The 21,016-nt window shown below is 47.1% G+C and overlaps 1 protein-coding gene across 1 annotated transcript in view; it reads right to left on the bottom strand.

The window, feature by feature from the left end:
- Positions 1-21,016, bottom strand: part of SEZ6L (seizure related 6 homolog like) — an 87,428-nt gene that overhangs the window by 52,924 nt on the left and 13,488 nt on the right. Inside the window, exons 6-9 of the mRNA XM_061169253.1 lie at positions 17,636-17,801; positions 13,240-13,406; positions 12,646-12,840; positions 10,728-10,866 (exon numbers count right to left, since the gene is read on the bottom strand). Of these exons, the coding sequence (XP_061025236.1) occupies positions 10,728-10,866; positions 12,646-12,840; positions 13,240-13,406; positions 17,636-17,801 (667 nt within the window). The remainder of the gene's footprint in view (positions 1-10,727; positions 10,867-12,645; positions 12,841-13,239; positions 13,407-17,635; positions 17,802-21,016) is intronic.

The raw sequence follows: 21,016 nt of genomic DNA, 5'->3' as shown, positions 1-21,016 counted from the left end.
CCCATCATGACACGTATTCTTGAAGGCATCACCTTGTACAGCCTGGTGTGGCTCGTCTGAGCTGCCAAAACACTGTTTGACAGAGCGCAGTCTCAGGGAGTGGTAGGAACTGTCCTCCAGGAAAAAAACGAACCATGTGGAACCTCGAGGACTCACCTGAGCTCTCCCCGGAGGCACAAGATGGGCGTGCAGGGGTTCCCCAGGCGGGGCCACACATCACAGGACCACGCTCAGGGCCTCTGCCGCCACCTGGCTGCCTGACCCCTCCCTCTACCCTCCGCCTATTGCCAGGGTGTGCTGTCTAAACCACAGGTCCGACCGTGTCACTGGCCTGCTCAGAATCTCCAGGGAGGCTGGCTGCCGTCAGGACGTGGTCCTACTACATGAGGCGGGGCTGGGAGGTGATGCAGGACGTGGGCTCAGTGTCAGACAGCCAGGTCCAAACCTGGCAGCCACTGAACCCTCCGAGCATCTGTGTCCTCAACTATGACATGGGGAACATCATCGTGTGAACGCATCTGTTGTTTACAGAATTAAGTAAGTTGATGGGGGTGATGCACTCAGAAGAGTTTGGCACACAGTGAGTTATTGTTATCTCCAGGCCTTGGATAACCTAACGCAACACCAGGCGCACGGTGGTGGATCCTCACTAAGCACTTGCTGGAGGGTAAGTGCTGGGGCCACTGTACGTCAGGTAGTTACCAGACAAGCAGCCGCAGCTCCCAGGATGTCGGATCTAATTGCATCCGAATGCCGTGGGCTCCTAGGGGTGCACCAGCAAAGCAGGGGCCTGGCTCGAGACAGGGGGTGGTCCCCTCCCAGAGCTGCAAACACCAAGGCTGGGAAGAGCGTGGCATGGCTGAGGAGCAGAGAATGGGCATGTGCTGGGGGAGGACCTGTCCTGGAGCTTGTGTTTCCAAGTTACCACTGACCACAACAATCCCTTGCAAATTGGGAAAGGGGAGTAATCAGTCAGGTAGGGTGCCTGGAGAGTGCCTTAGGATGAAGCCTCTTCATCCCTCAGTGTCAAACCAAAACCCCATGGTCAGGGGCAACGTGTGTGTGTGTGTGTGTGTGTGTGTGTGTGTGTGTGTGTGTGTAGTTGTATAACGGAGTTCAGTTTGTTCACACGTCATGGAAGGAATTAATCACCTTCATCATCAGAGCTGCCAATTAAAGTATTGAGTGTGTGCACGGTATCAGGCCCTTGCAAAGAGTTCTACCTTCTCAGGAACTCTAAGAGGTGGGTACCACAGTATTATCCTCCTTTTAAAGATAGGAAACTGAAGCTCAGAGATGTAAAGTGACTTATCCAAGGTCATACAGCCAATAAGTAGAAGAGTTAGGACCTGAACTCCAGACTTCCTACCACTGGCAAAAAAAGCCTTTTCCTCTTCCTGAAAAAAACTCAGGATCTTTCCAGAGTCCCTCCCACAAGTAGGAAGCATCAGGTAGAAAAAGAAACATTTTCTGAGCTTTCTTTATGCCAGGCACCAAGCCCTGGGTAGAAATCTTGTCTCCTTCACTTCCTAGCTGTGGGATTGTAGGTAAGTTACTTCACTTCTCTGAGCCTTGGTTTCCTCATCAGTAAAATGGGGATAATATTGGCCACCTCCTAGGGTCAGTTGTGCACAGGGATGTCATTTGGAGCTTCGGACTAGGACCAGGAGACCCGAGTTCTAACCCTTATTCCTCTTTGGCTGAGGTAGCTTGAGTGTGAAAATGATTTCAAAGCTCTGCCCCTCTGTGTCCATACCCTTTGCAGGGAGGCTTCCAAGCATCTGCCACCAAGAGGTGGAGTCTTTCTCCTCCCGTTGAATCTGGTCTGGCCCTTGCTTTGTGACTCGCCATAGGATATGGCAGATGATGCTGAGAAAATTCCTAGTCTAGGCTCACTCAAGAGGCCTTGAATGCTTCTGCTTATGGTTGTGGAACCCTGGCCAGTCACCACAGGAAGGAGCCCGAGCTAACTGTTGGAGAATGAGAGACACGTGGAGCAGAGGTGAGCCATCCCAGGCTAGGGCTGCTTAGACTGTCTGACAGCCAACCCACCCCAAACATGTAAGAAAGGCCAGCCACAATTCACGGAGCCACCTACCTAACCCGCAGCTGCCCAAAGACACAGGAGTGAGCCACCTCAGACCAGAATAACCACCTTGCTGGTCTGTAGACTCATGAGAAATAATACAACTGAGTTTGGGGTAGTTTGTTACACGGCCATAGCTGACTGATAGAATGGTCTTGGGACAGTCTTTTCCCATCTCTGGGTCACAGTTTCCTCATCTGCAACAGGATGGAATTTGGGCTCTATGAACTGTGCTGTTCCTTCTCAGATTCCCTAGAATGGCTCTCAGATTCCCTAGAATGTTTGGCTCTTGGGAAATCCCTTCTCCCTCCACTAATGGATTGGAAAGCTTTCATTTCTATTGTGGCCATTTCTCCCATGATTTCTGTTGGTGTCTGGATATCTGTGCTCCTGTGGGGCTGCCCTCAAGTCTTGACTCTCCCTTCTTGTCTGGCTCTTGAGTTGAGTTCTTTCCACCCAAAGCAGCTATATCCCTGTTTGATGGACGGAAGTGCCTCCGGACAGGCACTTAATTTTTAGGGCTTGGAGTTAACTTAGCACAGAACAGGCTGGCAGCAGCTGAAGAGAAATACTCCACAGCTATCAATCATATGGTTACTGGGGTTTGTTATTAGGTTCTTTTATTTCCTGGTTGGAGGACTGTGCTGGGGCCCATAAACAGGGAGATATTTGGGGCTGTGCCCCACAGTGGAGCTAAGAAAGGCAAGCTGGAGCTTGGCTGAAATTTTGTTCTTCCAGAAACATATGTAGGTGTCCAGGAAATGGGAGGAGGGCACCTCTCTGAGCCTCAATTTCGTCTGTAAGATGGGGCAAGGGATTTCTCCCTTGTGGAGCACCTCATTACCATTTATTGGGTGGTTATAACACCGGCTTTGGCCTCAGAGATCTGTGTTCAAATCCTGACTTGGCCTCTTTCTAGCTGTGTGACCTTGAGCAAGTGACTTCACCTCTCTGAGCCTGTTTTCCCATCTGTGAAATGGGGGTAATCATAATGTTATCACATAGGTTTCTTGGTGAGAGTTAAATGACTTTACATGGGGAAAGCACTTAGTGACTGGCAAACAGTAAGCGCTCAATGAATTTAGACAATGATTTTGATGCTGATGATAACTGTCATTATCATTCATGTAATAATTCCTGCCAAATGTTTAGCTGAAAATCTGGCATAAAGTAGGGATGATTATTTGCCTATTTTATGCCAGAAACCTTCCTAAGAACTTTACGTGTTGTTTAATTAACATACACACTCACCATCTCTCTCTCTCTTTCATTCAACAAATATTTATTGAGCACTTACTGTATGCCAGGTCCTGGGGATAAAGTAAACAAAACATCCCATTGTGAGGCAGGGATCACCACCTTCAGTCATCTGCCTGAGGCCGCAGAGCCAGTAAGAAGTACAGTCAGGCTTTAAAGGCAACACTTTTTTGACTCTAGAACCTTCGTGTCTCTTCTGGCATGTGGCATCTTCAAGGTTGGCCCCTGGGCTCGGCTCTTGTGGCCACACTCAAGCTGTCTTTCAGGTCCTAACTCTGACTTGCTGTGTGATGCTGGGCAAGTTACCTCCCCTCTCTGGGCCCCTCCCAGCTCTTCCATTCTAGAATGTCTTCTCCAACCATTCCTTAGTTCTTTTACTCTCCTTTCTATGTTTTACACTTTGAGAGAGCAAGAGTAAGACAGAAGAGAGATTTAAGAAATCCTTAAGGATGTAAAAGATTCAGGCTCGGTTGCATTTTAGGGTAAGCAGCAGATTCCTGATGGAGCTGGGAGGTACATGGTGGATTAGGGACTAGTCATTTGGGGTGTGAAGGAGGTTTAGCCTGGGGGCTCCTGACTCACCTTATGCACCCACCCCTTCTTATCTGTAATACTGACAACACAAGGCAGAGGGTTCTAATTAATGCTGCAATTCAGGGCATCCACTGGGTGCTTATTGGTCACTATAACACTGCTTGAGTCCTTTGCTCACAAGGGCCCCTCGGGGAATGCCATTCCCCCATTACAGTTTGACCAATGGACACTCTTCAGAATCCTGCTTGGATGTCACCCTCTCTGTGACATTTCCACAATGCGCAGAGATAAATCCAGTGCCCCATACTGCCCCCGCCCCCCACTCCTTCAGCCACAGCACTTTACCTGCATCTCGCCAGGTTGTTTATGGCCCTACTTCCCTTCCTGACCTTTGAGTTGCTGGAGGCCTGGGAGCCTTCCTGCTTCATCACTGAGACATATAGCTGGTGCCCCCAAAGGCTGTTCAAGTCAATGAAAGTAGACGTTACAGTGTGTGCACAAACCCTGGCTCTGTCCTTCATTAGCTGTGTGACCTGAGGAAGCCGATTCACCTTTCTGTGCTGTCATTTCCAAATCCATAAAGCGGTGATGATAACAGCTGCCTCACGAGGATTCCTGGCAATTGTAGTCTTCATTTATGAAGCGCCAACTAGGTGCCAGACCCCACGTGATGTGCTTTGCATACATTATCTCTAAATTTGGGTAATTACCCCTCTGTAATTATCTCTACTCACATTAGCGCTAATTTAGGTAATTATTATCTCTACGTAATAATGTTCATGTTCATTATTGCTCATGGGTATAAACGATGCAGCTCAGGGCCTAAAACACAGTAGGTCTTTCATAAATGATGGCTAATTAGAACTGTTATCCTAACACCCACAACACCACAGACCTGCCCAGTGGATGAGGGGGAGAAAAGTCCCCTCTCGCCTGGCACACTCTGGCTGATATCCTCATGACTCAGCAAACATTCCAGCACCTACTATGGGCCACCTATCCAGTTCGGTCAGCAGTGCAAACTCCTTCCCCTTCGCCGATGTGATAAATAACAACTGCAAACACTTAGGCCACGTGAGGGGCCCCGAGGACGGAATTATTTTTACTATCAAACCCAAATTGGTTTACTAAAACTGTCAGCGGAAACTGAGCAAGATAAATTAAACCCAGCAGCTCCTGGGCCTCATGCATTCTTCGCTGGTGAGACGCTATTTTCACTCCCTCAGTGGGAGGAAGGGGGTGCCGGGTCCAGATGCCGCTCTGCCAAGCGTGAGCCAGGGTTTGCCGGGGAGCCTCGGGCTGGGACCGAAGCGTTCAGCTCCCTTCTGCAAAGGCTTAACCCTGCGAGCTCCTAAACCCCTTCCCCTGCTGCCGAGTTTGGGCAAGTCCAGACTCCCTGATGTGGCCTTCAAGGCCCTGCCTGATCCCACTGCTTCCTTGTTGATGCCACGCCTCCTGTATCTCTGAGCTCCAGACACACAGGGCTTCATCTAGCTCCTCTCATGAGCTGGTGAAGAACAGAGACCCTGGAGGCAGGGCAAGCAGAGCTGGGATCCCAGCCATGTGATCACAGTCACTGTTCTACTCTGTAAGCGTCAGTTTACTCCTCTGTAAAATGGAGATAATAGGAGGGCCCACTGCATGTACTTGTTGTGAAGGTGCCTGGGATGTGGACGCCTGGGATGCGTTAAATGCTCAGCATATATTCCATATTACAGACAAATAACAAGAGAGTCACGCTTTCCTGCTTCTGGACCTTAGTACGTGCTGTTCCTTTTGGCTGGAACACTGTTCCCTCCATCTTTGCTCATCTTCTATCTGTCCTTTGGTCTCAGCTCAGCATAGATCAGGGTTTTTCTGCTTTAGCACTATTGACATTTGGGGTCTGCTAATTCTTCGGTGGGGGCAGCCCTGTGCATTGCAGGATGTTTAGCAGCATCCTTGGACTCTCCCCACTAGATGCCAGTAGCATCTGCCCCCTCCCAACACATACCAATTATGGCAACCAGAAATGCCTCCAGACATTGCTAAGTGTCCCGGGGGTGGGGGGGGCAAAATCATCCCTGGTTGAGAACCACCCACTTAGAAAAGTTGCTTTCTCAGGAAAGCTTTTTCTCCACGTAAAATCATCCCTGGTTGAGAACTGCCCACTTAGAAAAGTTGCTTTCTCAGGAAAGCTTTTTCTCCACGTCCTGCTAATTTATTTATTTATTTATTTGGCTGCGTTGGGTCTTCGTTGCTGCTTGCCGGCTTGTGGGGGCTACTCTTCGTTGCGGTGCACGGGTTTCTCATTGCGGTGGTTTCTCTTGTTGCAGAGCATGGGCTCTAGGCACACGGGCTTCAGTAGTTGTGGCACGCGGGATTCAGTAGTTGTGGCGCTCTAGAGCGCAGGCTCAGTAGTTGTTGCACACAGGCTTAGTTGCTCCGCAGCATGTGGGATCTTCCCGGCCCAGGGCTCAAACCTGTGTCCCCTGCATTGGCAGGCAGATTCTTAACCACTGCGCCACCAGGGAAGCCCCCTGCTAATTTAGATAAGGGTGTTGAGGGACATCTCAGAGGAGGCAATATGGGAGCAGAGACCTGCAGGAAGCTAGGGAGTGAGCTATATGGATATTCAGGGCAGAGCATTCCAGGGCGGGGTCGGGGGGTGGTGGTAGGAGACAGCCAGTGCAAAGGCCCTGAGGTATGTTTTCAGAACAGCAAGGAGGCCGGTGTGGCCAAAAGGAGAGACCAAGGAGGAGAGTGGAAAAAAGTGAAGCAGGAGCCGTAACCAGGGTCAGATCACATAGGGCTTTTGTAAGAACTTCAGCTTTTACTCTGAATAGAATGAGGAGCTATTGCAGGGTTTGAGGCGGAGCATGATGTGATCACTCAGGGTGCTGGGTTAAAAACAGCCCCCAATGGGACAAAAGCAGGAGCAGGGAGACAAGTGAGGACGAGACAGCGGCGGCTTAGACCACGGTGGTGGTGGCAGTGGGGGTGTCAGAGATGCTTCAACTCCAGGCAGATTTAAGTCTTGAGTAGAATCAACGGGATGTACTGAGGCCCTGGGTACAGGTGTAGGAGAAACAGAAGAATCCTGTTCACAGGGAGTGTGCTGGAGCCGATGGCTCCTACTGGGCCATATGGGCTGACTGTTAAATGTCCAGGCATTTGGTGACCCTGTTGGCTTTGTGTTGGTTGCTTGATATTGGTCACAGTGGGAGTATTTACACCATGGAAATTGGCAAATGTTGCAAATCAGGAAGTTGCTCCCCACACCACGTGTCAAGAAAAGCCATTGTGGAACCCTGACCAGTGTTCTCCTGCTCTAGAATAACTCCACATCTTTTGGGCCTGAGCAGCAGGCAGGATGGGTGACTCCTTTCTGAGATGGGAAGATGAGGCAAAATAGGTTTGGAGAAAGAGAATCAAGGGTTTAAGTTTGGGGACACGTTGTTGGAGATGCCTCTTAGACATCCAAGTAAGAGGTAAGAAGGCAGGTGGAAATAAGTTAAATATAATAGCTGCATCTTCCTTCTAGGATAACTCTGAGGAGCAAATTAATTAACGTTTGGAAAGAACCTTGCAAACAGTGAGTACTCAATGATGAAAATGGCTTTCTTTATCACCTCCATGAGAAAGGATATAGACTTGTGGTCCCTCAAGTCTGAATCTGACCAGCAGATACTTTTTGGAGGGGAGGGGGCATTATTTTAACAAATTGAATTTATGTTAGAGAAACGCAAATCAAAACTACAATGAGGGACTTCCCTGGTGGCATAGTGGTTAAGAATCCGCCTGCCAATGCAGGGGACATGGGTTCGAGCCCTGGTCGGGGAAGATCCCACATGCCGCGGAGCAACTAAGCTCGTGTGCCACAACTACTGAGCCTGCACTCTAGAGCCCATGAGCCACAGCAAGAGAAGCCACCACAACGAGAAGCCCGTGCGCAGCAACAAAAAGTAGCCCCCGCTCACCGCAACTAGAGAAAGCCCTCGCGCAGCAACAAAGACCCAATGCAGCCAAAAAGAAAAAAAAAAAAAAGAAAGAAACTAAAAAAAAACTACAATGAGTTACCACCTCACACCGGTCAGAATGGCCATCATTAAAAAATCTACAAATAACAAACGCTGGAGAGGGTGTGGAGAAAAGGGAACTCTCCTACACAATTGGTGGAAATGTAAATTGGTGCAGCCACTATGGAGAACAGTATGGAGGTTCCTCAAAAAAACTAAAAATAGAGTTGCCATATGATCCAGCAATCCTACTCCTCGGCATATATCCAGACAAAACTATAATTCGAAAAGATACATGCACCCCTATGTGCATGTATACATATGTATATACATATGTATACATACATATACATGTATATGTGTATATATATATATATGTATATATAACAGAATCACTTTGCTGTATGCCAGAAACTAACATTGTAAATCAACTATACTTTAATAAAATAGATTTTTTAAAAATTTGAATTTAAATGATGTTAGGTGGGGATGTAGTTCCCACTTCACCACAGTTCCCCCAGCTCTACATTATCTCACACAGCCCCAATTCCCATTTTATGATACTTGCCTGACCCTGCAGGAGTCAGCGTTTGCATCCTCTCTGTTCAAGGCAACCTGTCCCTTTGCAGAGGAGTGTGAAGCCCAGAGAGGCTGGGTGACAGGTCCAGGGTTGCTCAGGGATCACTGTCAGGGCACAGAGGAGGGAACCCAGGGGTCCTCCCTCCTAGCCAACACTCACATCTAGAGTCGCCAAGATGATCAGAAGAAAGTGCCCCCTGCAAGGGTTCCTTTTCTGATGCTAATGCTGGTGGTGGCCTGGCTTTGGGGAAGTATTTCTGCTTAAATGCTCCACTTTCCTGGATGGGCTGCTGCTTCGTGTGCTTTGTAGTGGAAATAAAACCCCATCCCATGTTGAGATGAAGGTTAATTGAATATTTGATGCCTGGAGGGGATGAAAGCAGGGTTCCCATTTTCCGTTTCCTCTTCCAGGCCTCTGACACCAAGGGGAGACGTGGGTCAGTCTTGGTGAAGCAAAACCACCCGTAAGGGATGCATGCTGTGAGGAGAGGATGCTGAGCTGGGCAGAAGGGAGGGGACCACAGACCATGTCTTGGGGCATGGAGCTGGAGGACCTTCAGCAGAAGCCAGGATATCAGGAGTTGATTTCCTCTTCTCCTGGCTGAAGACTGAGGTGGTTTGCCCAGCAACTTCTGGTGGTGGGGTGCTCATCAACTGGGACCATAAATTTATATTTGTCATGAGGGCAGTGGGGAGCCATGGAAGGCTTCCTGGAGGAAGGAGCTTTAGAATGGGGTTTCCTACCACCAGAAAACTACTAGAGCTCATCAATGAATTCAGTAAAGTTGCAGGATATGAAATTAGTATGCAGAAATCTGTTGCATTTCTATACACTAACAACAGAATATCAGGAAGAGAAATTAAAGAAACAATTCCATTTACCACTGCATCAAAAAGAATAAAATACCTAGAAATCAACCTACCTAAGGAGGCAAAATATCTGCAGTCAGAAAACTATAAGCCATTGATGAAAGAAATTGAAGATGACACAAACAGATGGAAAGATATACTTGTGTTCTTGGATCGGAAGAATCAATATTGTTAAAATGACTATACTACCCAAGGCAATTACATATTCAATGCAATCCCTATCAAATTACCAATGGCATTTTTCACAGAACTGGAACAAAAAATTTTTAAATTTGTGTGGAAACACAAAAGGCCCTGAATAGCCAAAACAATCTTAAGAAAGAAGAATGGAGCTAGAGGGATCACAATTCCTGACTTCAGACTATACTACAAAGCTACAGTAATCAAAACAGTATGGTACTGGCACAAAATCTTGCAAATAATTTCCCTCTCACCAGGCTCCTCTGCAAAGCCAAGCAGCACCCAAGTCATGCTTCTCAGACAAGTGGGTTTCTACTTCAGGCTTGAGGGGAGAGCTGACCCCCAGGCTGCATCCAGAGAGGCTCTTCCAAACTTGGCATCCCCCCCACTGTCCCAGCCACGTGTCTGGGTCTGCTGGACAGCCCTTTCTTCTGCTTTTCTAGCCACCACTGTGTGTCTCTGTCCCCTTCTCCTGATTCCTGGGGAGTTAGGGAAAGTTCTGGATGGAGCATCTAATAGGTACCCCCACTGAATATTGGAAACAGCCACACAGCCAGGTAAGTCCATTCATGACAGCATTTCTTCATTCAGCAATCATTTTCTGAGCATCTACTGTGTGTCAGGCTCTGTGTTAGACCCTGAAACAGAGATAAATCAGACCAGGTCCTGACTGCAAGGACCTTCTGGTCTAGCTGAGAGAGACAGATAGGAAAATAAACTACTGTGGTACAGAGTGTACATGTTATATTTCCCTCCTCCTCCTGACCATACTAGCCATTCGGTCCTCTGAAAATGCTGTGCCTGCTCTTGCCACAGTGCCTCTGCATACTCTGTTCCTTCTTGGATGAATTCACTCCAATTCATCCTTTAGTTCTGAGCTTTGTCAGATCCTCAGGGAAGGCTTTTCTGACCTTCCTCTTTGTATCAAATCCCCGTTATAGAATCTCATGGCATCAGGCACCTTTCAAAGCTACAAAAACAAAGCTACATCGATGCAATTCCTCACTTAGTGCCTGTTTCCTTAGGCAACTGACTTTCCTGAGGATAGGAACTCCTTCTGGGTGTGTATGATATTGTCACTTCTTCACCAGAGGGACCCCAGTTCTTTGCACAGTCCCTGACACGCAGTAGATGCTTAATTAATATTGGTTGAAACAATAAAGCAGGAGCAATTTCTTCCCGAACTGGCTGGCCTGGGGGGTCCAACCATCATAAACACTCACAACTGGATATCTAAGAAGATCCGTTTCTCCTCCCCTACGTGGATCTTCCAGATACAATCTTCACCTTCCACGTAGGGCTCTGGCCAGTTTGGGGACAGCACCACCCCGGCCACGGCAGAGAGCTCCCCACCACACATGGCTGTAAAGACACAGACACACACACACACATTATTCATAAGGAAGCAGATATGGTGTAACAGTTAAGAGTGTGGTCTATGAAGTCAGACAGTCCATACCTGTGTGCGGAATGATTAAATTAGGACTGGCCACCTGCCTTCTTTAGCTGAAATTTGGCAAAGGTGGGGCAAGGACATTGTACTGTGGGTTCTGCATCCATGGATTCAACCGACAGGGGATCAGAAATATTTGAAAAAAAATTCCAGAAAGTTTCAAAAAGCAAAACTTGAATTTGCCACTCACCGGCAACTATTCACATAGCGTTAACATTGCATTTAGGACACTCCCATAGCATTTACATTGTATTTACAACTATTTACATAGTATTTACACTGTATTAGGAATTATAAGTAATCTAGAGATGATTTAAAGTATATGAGAGGGTGTGCCCTTTTATATAAGGGGCTTGAACATCCACGGATTTTGGTATTGGGGGCGCGGGGGGTGTGCCCTGGAACCCGTCCCCTGTGGATACTGAAGGATGACTGTAGTTCTTTCAGGACGAAGGACAGAGTTCAAAGTTTCAAGTGCATCCTTAATAGCCCTCCCCTTGAGCAGGGTGAATAGTGACTAGAGATGGTACATTCTAGTCAGATGGACCTGGTTCGAGTCTTGCCTCTGCCACCAAAGGCTCTGTGACAAGGCATGTAATAAGTTCCTGGAGCCTCAGATGCCTCCCTCTGTAGAGCAGGGAGAAAGACCAGTGCTGACTTCACTGGGTTATTCTGAGGCTTAAGTGAGCTCATGGATGTCAAACACAGCACAGCGCCTGGCACAAGGTAAGCGTTCAGTAATTCTTAACGTTACTGTGGAATGCCCTGGCTCTGAACTGGAAGCGGAGATGTGGCTGCACCTGGCGCCTGGCCCTTTAAATTTCACTCTGTGTTTACTGCTTTGGAAAATTCTCAGTGTGGCAGAGGCCAAAGCACCAATAAATTCCGCTCTGTTAAACCAGCACATTTAATACAGGGGTCAATCCCTCACCACGGCAAGGCTGTGATTTCACGCCAACCACCATCCAGGTGGCGGCTGCCAGGAGCCAGGGCTCTGTTCATTACTCCACATTCCCCACATGGGTCCAGGCTCGGGGTGGCTCAGTGGCCTTGAACATGGAGAAATAGGGGAGGGCAGGGCACTGGGAGTCCCTGTAGATGAGGATTCCACACAGCTGACATTGTCTAAAGGGGCTCAGGGCACAGGTCTCTGAGAACAGAGAGACCTGAGTTCCATTCCCACCTCTGCCAATTACCCTCAGTGTGTTCTGAAGCATGTCACGTCACAGCTTGTTTCCTCATCTGTACACGGGATCAATAATAATATGCACCTCACAGGGTTGTAGTGAGGATTAAGTCAGATAAGGCACAGAGTGCCTGCAACACAGTTTTTTGCACTCCTATTAACAACTGTTATTATCATAATCATTAATTAGACTCAGGGCTGCCATGTGCTGTTGGGCGGGTTGTGCACTGCACATGTCTGCATAGCACAGGTAGGAGCTGAAATCCATGCAGCGATCTTCTCACCAAGCTGTGCATGATGGGGCCTTGTGCCTGGAGGAAGAGGCAACTTTTCAATTTTATCCATTTTGTGATTTTCTCAAGGACCAGCAGCAAACCTGACCCAAAGGAGGGTGAGCTCCAGAAAGGATTCGAATCCTAAAATCGGTATATAAGCTGGGCCTTTCATCTGAAGGGGTGGAGGGCTCTGGGGTGCCCTGGGAGGAGGGCTGTGACCCACTCACCTCTGCACAGGGGCTCCGTGTCGTTCCAGTATGGGTCCCGCACGTTGATGCACTCAATGATGGCCGGGCCCTGCTCCAGGGAGTGGCCGGGGTCGCAGGTAAACTCCACTATGGTCCCGATGTTATAGGTTGGGTCGGACGTGGTGAAGTTCCCGTTCTGAATGTAGGGCTCATAGCAGTGGCCTTTCTCAAAGGCTGGGGCCAGGACACAAAAGAGGGCAGCCACTCAAATGAGTCAGGGGTGGCTCACAGGGCTGTGTCTCAGAAGCAGGGGCCCCTCTTGCTGTTCAGGGAAGCCCCAAGGGAAACGGGTACCAGACCCCACATTCCGGTTCCCACTGACCTGCTGAGGGCCCTTAGGCCATTCACTTGGCTTCTCGGGCCTCATTATTTTCACATCTAAAATGGGAACAAGAACCTCTGCTCTCCCAACCCCGCAGAGGCGGCCTTTGAAAGTCCAAGAGTCACTCTAGCTATGGCTTCTCCCCAATCCTTTGCAGGTCAGATTTCTACCTCCCATGACCCGGCCCCGCCATGCTTCCCCCGCTCCCACGCTGCCACCCCAGGAGACGGGGCAGCCTCTGAGACCCTCACCCTCGAACCGGATGTTGAAGGCTGAGGCCACCCGCCCCTGGTCAGACGTGAATTCGATGCAGATGGTGTGGCCGTCACTCAGCAGGCCCTCAAAGGGGACATTCTCGGTTTGGAGGGAGTCGTAGAGAAGAGCGGACTTGTTGGTCAGCCCACTGTAGACCATCATCCTGGCAGTGGGGAAGGAGACAAGAGCCAATATGAGGTCTTCTCAGGCCGCTGATGCACAGCAGTGGGAGGTGTGTGCTGTGACCACCCCCTCCGGGGCCTCAATCCCAGACTCACATCCCGATTTCACCCCATACTCGCCCAGACACTCTGCTTCATCTGTTCAAATTTGTCTCCCTTTCTGTACAATGCTTGTCCCAGACTCATGGATAGATTCTGAGCTCTTAAGGAAAGTGCTGGGTATGACATAATGACCAGACGAATTAATAGATACTGATTATTATTACTAATTGAGAAGTTGGGATGACTGGGCTAATATCATTCCTGAAACACTGATATATATATAATCAGACACAGTTCCGACTTTAACTTCTGAGCTGAGTGACTTTGGACAAAAACACTGCACCCCACTGAGCCTCTGTTTCATCTGTAAAATGGATACAAGCACACCTACACCACAGTGTGGGGATTAGAGACCATGGATATAAAGTGCACAGGACAGAGCAGGTATGCAAGTCAAATGACCAAGCACTGGACCCCTACTAGACTCTGTCACTGATTTTTATCTCCTAAGACCACCGTGCCTGGAGTCAGGAGTCCCAATTTCTAGTCCCCAGTTCCCTACCCACTGAGCTTACAGAAGTCTCAACACATCTTGTGCCTCAGTATCCACAACCATGAAAAGAGGGATCACAACGTCTTTCCTACCTATCTTACAGGGGGACTGTGAGAATACAACATAAAGTGTCCTGAAAAATGAAAGGCATCAGACAAAACGGTGGTATTCATTTTTACTGTTATTAAAACCGTTTGGGGACTTCCCTGGTGGCACAGTGGTTAAGAATCCGCCTGCCAATGCAAAGGACACAAGTTCGAGCCCTGGTCCGGGAAGATCCCACATGCCGCAAAGCAACTAAGCCCATGTGCCCCAACTATGAGCCTGCGCTCTAGAGCCCGCAAGCCACAACTACTGAGCCCGCATGCCACACTACTGAAGCCTGTGCACCTAGGGCCCGTGCTCCGCAACAAGAGAAGTCACCACAATGAGAAGCCCGTGCACCGCAACGAAGAACAGAGAAAGCCCGCGCTCACCGCAACTAGAGAAAGCCTGCACACAGCAACGAAGACCCAACACAGCCAAAAATAAATAAATAAATAAATTTATTAAAAAAGAAAAATACAACCTTTGGCACTTGGCTCTTTGTTAGCCTTGGTATTTTTTAAAAAGTTATGCAAAAATGGGGAAGAAACCAGTATACAAATTGGATCACTTATTTTTCTGGAATCATAAACAGGCATTTTTAATCCTTTGAGATTTTTTTTGTGTTTTTTTTACTGTGACCCATAAAAAGGGGTTATCATATGAATTTCTAATGTCACCAAAATGCATAAATGTTAGAGTCACAGTCTGTTCATTTTGCCATGTGTCCACTGTGGCTGGGATGAGGAGGGGGCTGAGGTAGAGGCCAAGGGCCATTCCGAGAGTGGAGAGGGGCCTCTTCACAATCTTCTGATCCCTGCTGATTTTGCTGTATCTTGGGGGCCATGCCCCAGGACTCCGGTTTCAGAGAACCAATGCCTTCTGTTCTACAGCAAACTCTCAGGATCTCAAAATCTCTAGTCAATTAATCTTCCAAAAATAGCAATTTTCTACTTATGTTCTCTAGAATGTCTAAAATAGTAATAAAAATCTATACATAGTCTATGGTCAAATGGGTTTGGGAAATGCCAGGTTAAATAAAAATTAAACATTTTTTCCCTTGCAGGACTTGTCAGTGCCTTTGCCAGCTAATGTGCATTAGCACCTTCCAAGACAGAGACTGTGTACATATTGTCTCCCAAACATGTTTGACCAGAGAACCCACCTTCTGTGCTGCATACTATGGGACTGGAGTTTAGAAAGACTTCATTCTGGGGGGAAAGCATCTTTAAAATCTTTCTTCATTTCTCTCCTCTACTCAAAATCCTTCCATGGCTATCTATAGCTTATAGAAGCAGCCCGGTACCCAAAGCCCTTCAGAAGATGATCCCCATTTACCTCTACATCTTTGCCCACCCCCCACTCCTATTCTCCCTGCTTGGGCTACTCTACCCACTCACTGTATTTTGGGTTCCCTGATCAAATCTCTTTCCAAGGTTTAGATCAGGTCTCATTTCTTCTTTTTAAAAATTAATTAATTAATTAATTAATTAATTGTCTTCATTGCTGCGTGCAGGCTTTCTCTAGTTGTGGTGAGCAGGGGCTACTCTTCGTTGTGGTGCGTGGGCTTCTCATTGCGGTGGCTTCTCTTGTTGCGGAGCACAGGCTCTAGGCGTGCGGGCTTCAGTAGTTGTGGCACTCAGGCTCAGTAGTTGTGGCTCGTGGGCTCTAGAGCGCAGGCTCAGTAGTTGTGGCGCACGGGCTTACTTGCTCCTCAAGGCTCTTACCATTTCTCTGCACTTGTGTTCCTTGTCCTGCAGGCTTTCTCTGGAGCGCCCTGGCTACTGGAACAGGTGACAGGCCAGTGTGTCAGGGAATTAACAAACTCTGAGAGCAGCCATCATCCAACTGACGGGAGATGAGGCACAATTATCTCTGCTCTCTCGCCGCTAGGAATGGGGAGGTTAGGGTGTGTGTCTACACTGGCTCCCAGAGTTCCCAGGTGGAAGAGAATTTCTTTTTTTTATAAATTTATTTATTTATTTTTGGCTGCGTTGGGTCTTCGTTGCTGCGCGGGCTTTCTCTAGTTGTGACAAGCGGGGGCTACTCTTTGTTGTGGTGAGTGGGCTTCTCATTACGGTGGCTTCTCTTGTTGCAGAGCACAGTCTCTAGGTGCGCGGCCTTCAGTAGTTGCAGCGCGTGGGCTCAGCAGTTGTGGTGCACGTGCTTAGTTGCTCTGTGGCATGTGGGATCTTCCCGGACCAGGGCTCGAACCCGTATCCCCTGCACTGGCAGGCGGATTCTTAGCCACTGTGCCACCAGGGAAGCCCCACACCTTGTACTTTAAAGCAGTGATTTATTGACATGGAGTCGTTCAGGATAAAGCTGGACAACTTGGAAGGAAGTAGACTCCAGAGTTGGGTAACTTATTCAGTTTTCTGGTATTTTCTCTCAGAATCCTTTCCTAGAGGTTAACAGTCTAGGTTTGAAGCTTCAAAGAAGCCAGGACACTATATAATTCTAAGATCAACATCGGACAGATTCCAGAATTCTAAGGTGCTGACATTCTGTCAGTGCCCTACCCACATCCCCTCAGCACTCATTACTCACCCATTTTCGGCTGGTTTCCAGAGTCTCTGAGAATCAGCCAGCTCAGCCAGCTCCAAGGGTGGCAGGCAGTGTTGGGGAGTCAGTGTGTCCAGGAGCACGCCTCCTCCAACAGTGGATGGTGGGGGTGGATAAATACCCAGCTCCCTCACCCTCCGATAGGAATGCTCTGAGCCCTGCTCAACACGGCTTCCTGGAGGCCCCCAGTAGATAGAGACCCAGTTGTCTCTGCAGTCACCTGCCTACTAATACATACTGTATCTACTCCCTTTCCTTCTCTGCTCATTTTCCTGGTGCTTTCTAAGATCAGCTCCCAAACAAGCCACTTCCTCTCACATCTTTGTCACTCTGTCTGTTTCCAAGGGAACTCAACCTAAGACAGCAAGTCTAAGCAGCTAAGACCCTAATTTTCTAGAACATTCCAGAATACTCTAGAATAAGTTCTCAGAGTTTTCAGATTCTGGATTCTGTGCATATAACTTAGCATCTACGGACATACTCTTGGTTAGATGTTGTCTTGTATCTTCTCTAGTTCCTTCTTGTACATAAGTCTGGTTTTTCCATCTCAACTGCCAGGAACCCATGTTTCCTACTTCTCTCCTGTTCTCCATGGAGCCTAATACATGATTGGGCACAGAGCAGATGCTCCGTAAACACTCCCTCCTTGTTCAATTGCAAAAAGGGATGTGCAGGAGAAGGGATGAGGCAGTTCGAGGTGGGGGAACTGGATTCCCTTCTTGCCTCTCCCCCTACCCTGCTGTGTGACTAGGGTAAGTCCCTTCCCCTCTGTATGTCCTAGTTTCCTTATGTGTAAAAGGAAGAGATCGAAGATGATGGTCTCTAATATCCTTGCCACCCTCCCCAGCTCTTCCTTTCTTGGCGTCCATGAGGCAGCGTTTTAGTCCTTTCAAGACTCCAAATCCCAAGCCACGTTCTAACACTCTGGGAAGGAATGAGGCTGGCTGGGGACCCTCAGAGTTTTACCTGTCCTTCTCGTGCAGTGACAGTCTCTCAAAGTGCAGATGCAGCTTCTGGCCCTCTGGAGCTTCAATTGTCCACATACAGACCTGGCTCCCATTGGTATTTCCAGAGTGACTTGGGGACAGGACGCGGCCGATGGTGGCGTTGTGCACAGCCCCTCCACAAGGGGCTGGGGTCAGAGAGTAGGGGTGGGTGGGCAGTGAGAGGATTGCAGAGAGAGACAGAGAGAGAGAGGAAGTGAGGGTTTCATCCTTTCCCAGTCCCCATCCCTTCATGGGAGGAAATAGGCTGGGGAAGAGAGAAACCATGGGAAAAGTCCCATCCTCCTGAGACAGGTTCAACCTGTTTGACAGGAGGTCTAATTCCATGATTAGAACCATTGCCATGTGCGTTCCGTGGTGGGGAATGAATGGCTGTGATTTAAGGATTCTTCCATGCGCTGGCTGTGCCCTGATTCCTAATTACAAAATGGTAATTAAGAAGGACATAAATAGGCAGTTCTCAAAAGAAGAAATATACTTTTATTACTTAGTAAGCACTAAAATAATACAGCCTCACTAGTAATAAAAGAAATGCAAATCTAAACTATATTCTATCTTTATCCACCTAATTGGTCAAGATAAAAAGCAGCAATAAACTGGAAAGCTATCTCCAGTGACGGGAAATGGTCACTCTCATTCAGGAGTGGTTAGAATGCAAGTTGCTATGGGCTTTCAGGAGGGCAATTTGATGAAAAATCTGGAAAATATGTTCAAACACTTTGACCTAGTAATTAAGGTTCTGGGAATTTACCTTAAGAAAAGATTTAGAGAGTTTCACAAAAATGTATGAATGAGGATGTTCACTGCCAGATTGCCTCTAAGAGCAAAAAACAAGAAAGAACATGAATGTCCGCTTACAGATGCTTGGTGAAATAAATGCATGCCATTCACATAGTTTTTAAGAACCATGTTCTCAAAGAACTTGAGAAAATAGGAAAATATTCACTATATTTTAAGTGGGAAAAAAGAAGCTAGAAAATGGTCGGCTATATCTATTTCAATGAGCTATATGCAAGGATCAACTGAGACCAGGAATATAAAAGTGATTTGCTACAATCTTCAACACTTTCTTGGAATTTTTTTTTTTTTTTACCAGAGCCATATATTACTTTTATCATAAAAATTTAATAAATATTAAAAAGTGATTTGTGAACTAGGAAGAGTTACACAAATGTGGGGAGGTAGTCTTATTTTTAGGAGATATTTGGTTCTCATTAAATGTTTGCTGAATGACTGCATGACTAATAAGGACTTGAACTCATGAGAAAGGCAGATAGCTCCCTTCTCTGCTCTGGACTCTGCTGTGACCTACAGCAAAGACACTACCCAGAAGTCTTGTACAGTAGTTCTTTCAGGACCACGGACAGAGCACTGGGCCGCAGTCTCTCCAGCTACCTCTCCTGAATCCCCATCCTAAAGTGAAGGTTCAAATCTGGCCAGCGCCACTTATCTGCTGTGGATCTAGGACAAGCCACTGAAGCTCTCTGAACCTCTAGGTCACTGTAAAATGTTAATAATAATTCCACCCTCTTTATGGGACTGTGGTGGTAAGTCAATGAAACACTGCATGTAGAGGGCTTGGTGCTGTCCCTGGCACAGAGTAGCTGCTCAAAATGTAGCCAGCATTACTGCCCCATAGCTCAGGAGCTGAGGAGATGGAGGACACTGTCCCTGGTGGGCGGCGCCAGCAACCTGTCCTCCCCGAGCTGCCGCTCATTTGCAGCCTCTCTGCTCCCATTCCTTGCCTTATTAAGCCGACTGATGACTGGTTTCAATTTGCCAGCGGCGGCTCCCCATCCGTCTTCCTTAGCACAAATTGAGGCTTAATTCCTCTCTGATTTCATACATAGATAAAAATTAACATCAGGGAGGCATGGAAACCAACTGCCCTATGGTTTGAATTTTTTTTCTTTGTTTAAAAAAAAAAAAAGAAAAATTCTGAAGGGCCTTGGGGGAACGATACTGCAACAATTAAATCTGAGAATTTATCATCAGCTCTCATTTGCATTTTGAATTCTACTGACTATGAATGCCTGGAGGGCAGGAGTGATGTTTTCTTATTCCCAGTATTCTCCTTGTACATGAGTCATGGGCTGGCACAGAGTAGGTGCTCAGTTAATGTGGGCAGCCTACACTCTCCTGGCCATGGTCAGGACTTTTGAGAATCTAATAGAGATTAGCTCTCTTGATAACTGAGGATGGTCAAGATTATGGCCACTGGGGCAGACAGAGTGTGGTACAGAGTGCTTCTCAATCTATAATGTGCACATGAACCACAAAAGGAGCATTTTAAATGTAGATTTTGATTCGCTTGGTTTTGTATGGGGCTTGGGATTGTGTATTTCTAATAATCTCACTGGTCTGCAGATTGCACTTTGAACAGTGAAGGTGTAAGGAAAAGAGCTCAGGAGAGAAGGGTTCTGGACTCAGTTCAATTTCTATCTGGTGACTTTGAGGAAGAAACTTCACCTCCATGAGCCTCAGTTTCCTCATCTGTAAAATGGGGATAATTGTTCCCACCATGTAGGATTGCTATGAGGATTTATCAGAGCCCTGGCATATGGACTGGGCTCAAAATACGGCAGCTGTCATATCCAAAGCACAAGCAACAAACAAAAATTACACAAGTTAGACTTTCTCAAAATTAAGGACACTATCAAGAAGTGAAAAAAGACAACCCACAGAGTGGGAGAAAATATTTGCAAATCATATATCTGGTAAGGGTCTAGTATCCAGAATATATAAAGAACTCTTACAATTCAAGAAAAAGACAAACAACCAAATTTTTAAAATGGTCAAAGGACTTGAATAGACATTTCTCCTAGAAGATATACAAATGGCCAACAAGCATATGAAAAGATACTCAATGTCATTAGCCATTAGGAAAATGCAAATCAAAATCACAGTAAGATACCTTCACACCCACATTATTATACGGCTATAATAATAAAAAGAAGACATCGAAAATAAGTGCTGGTGAGGATGTGGAGAAATTGCTACTTTCATACATGGCTGGTGGGAAAGTAAAATGGTGCAGCCGTTGTGGAAAACAGTTTGACGGTTCCTTCAAAAGTTAAACATGGTATTACCATATAACCCAGAAATTCCACTTTGGGGTATATACCCCAGAGAAATGAAAACATAAAAACTTGCATACAAACATTTATAGCAGCATTATTCCTAATACCCCCAAAGTGGAAACAATTCAAATGTCCACCAACAAATGAACAGATGAAATGTGGCCTATCCATATCATGGAATATTATTCAGTCATAAAAAGGAATGAAGTTCTGACAGACGTTACAACATGGATGAACCTTGAAAACACTATGCTAAGTGAAAG

The sequence above is a fragment of the Eubalaena glacialis genome, chromosome 15 (genome assembly GCF_028564815.1).
Source record: "Eubalaena glacialis isolate mEubGla1 chromosome 15, mEubGla1.1.hap2.+ XY, whole genome shotgun sequence".
Taxonomy (NCBI): Eukaryota; Metazoa; Chordata; class Mammalia; order Artiodactyla; family Balaenidae; genus Eubalaena; species Eubalaena glacialis.
This window is presented reverse-complemented; position numbering and strand designations above follow the sequence as displayed.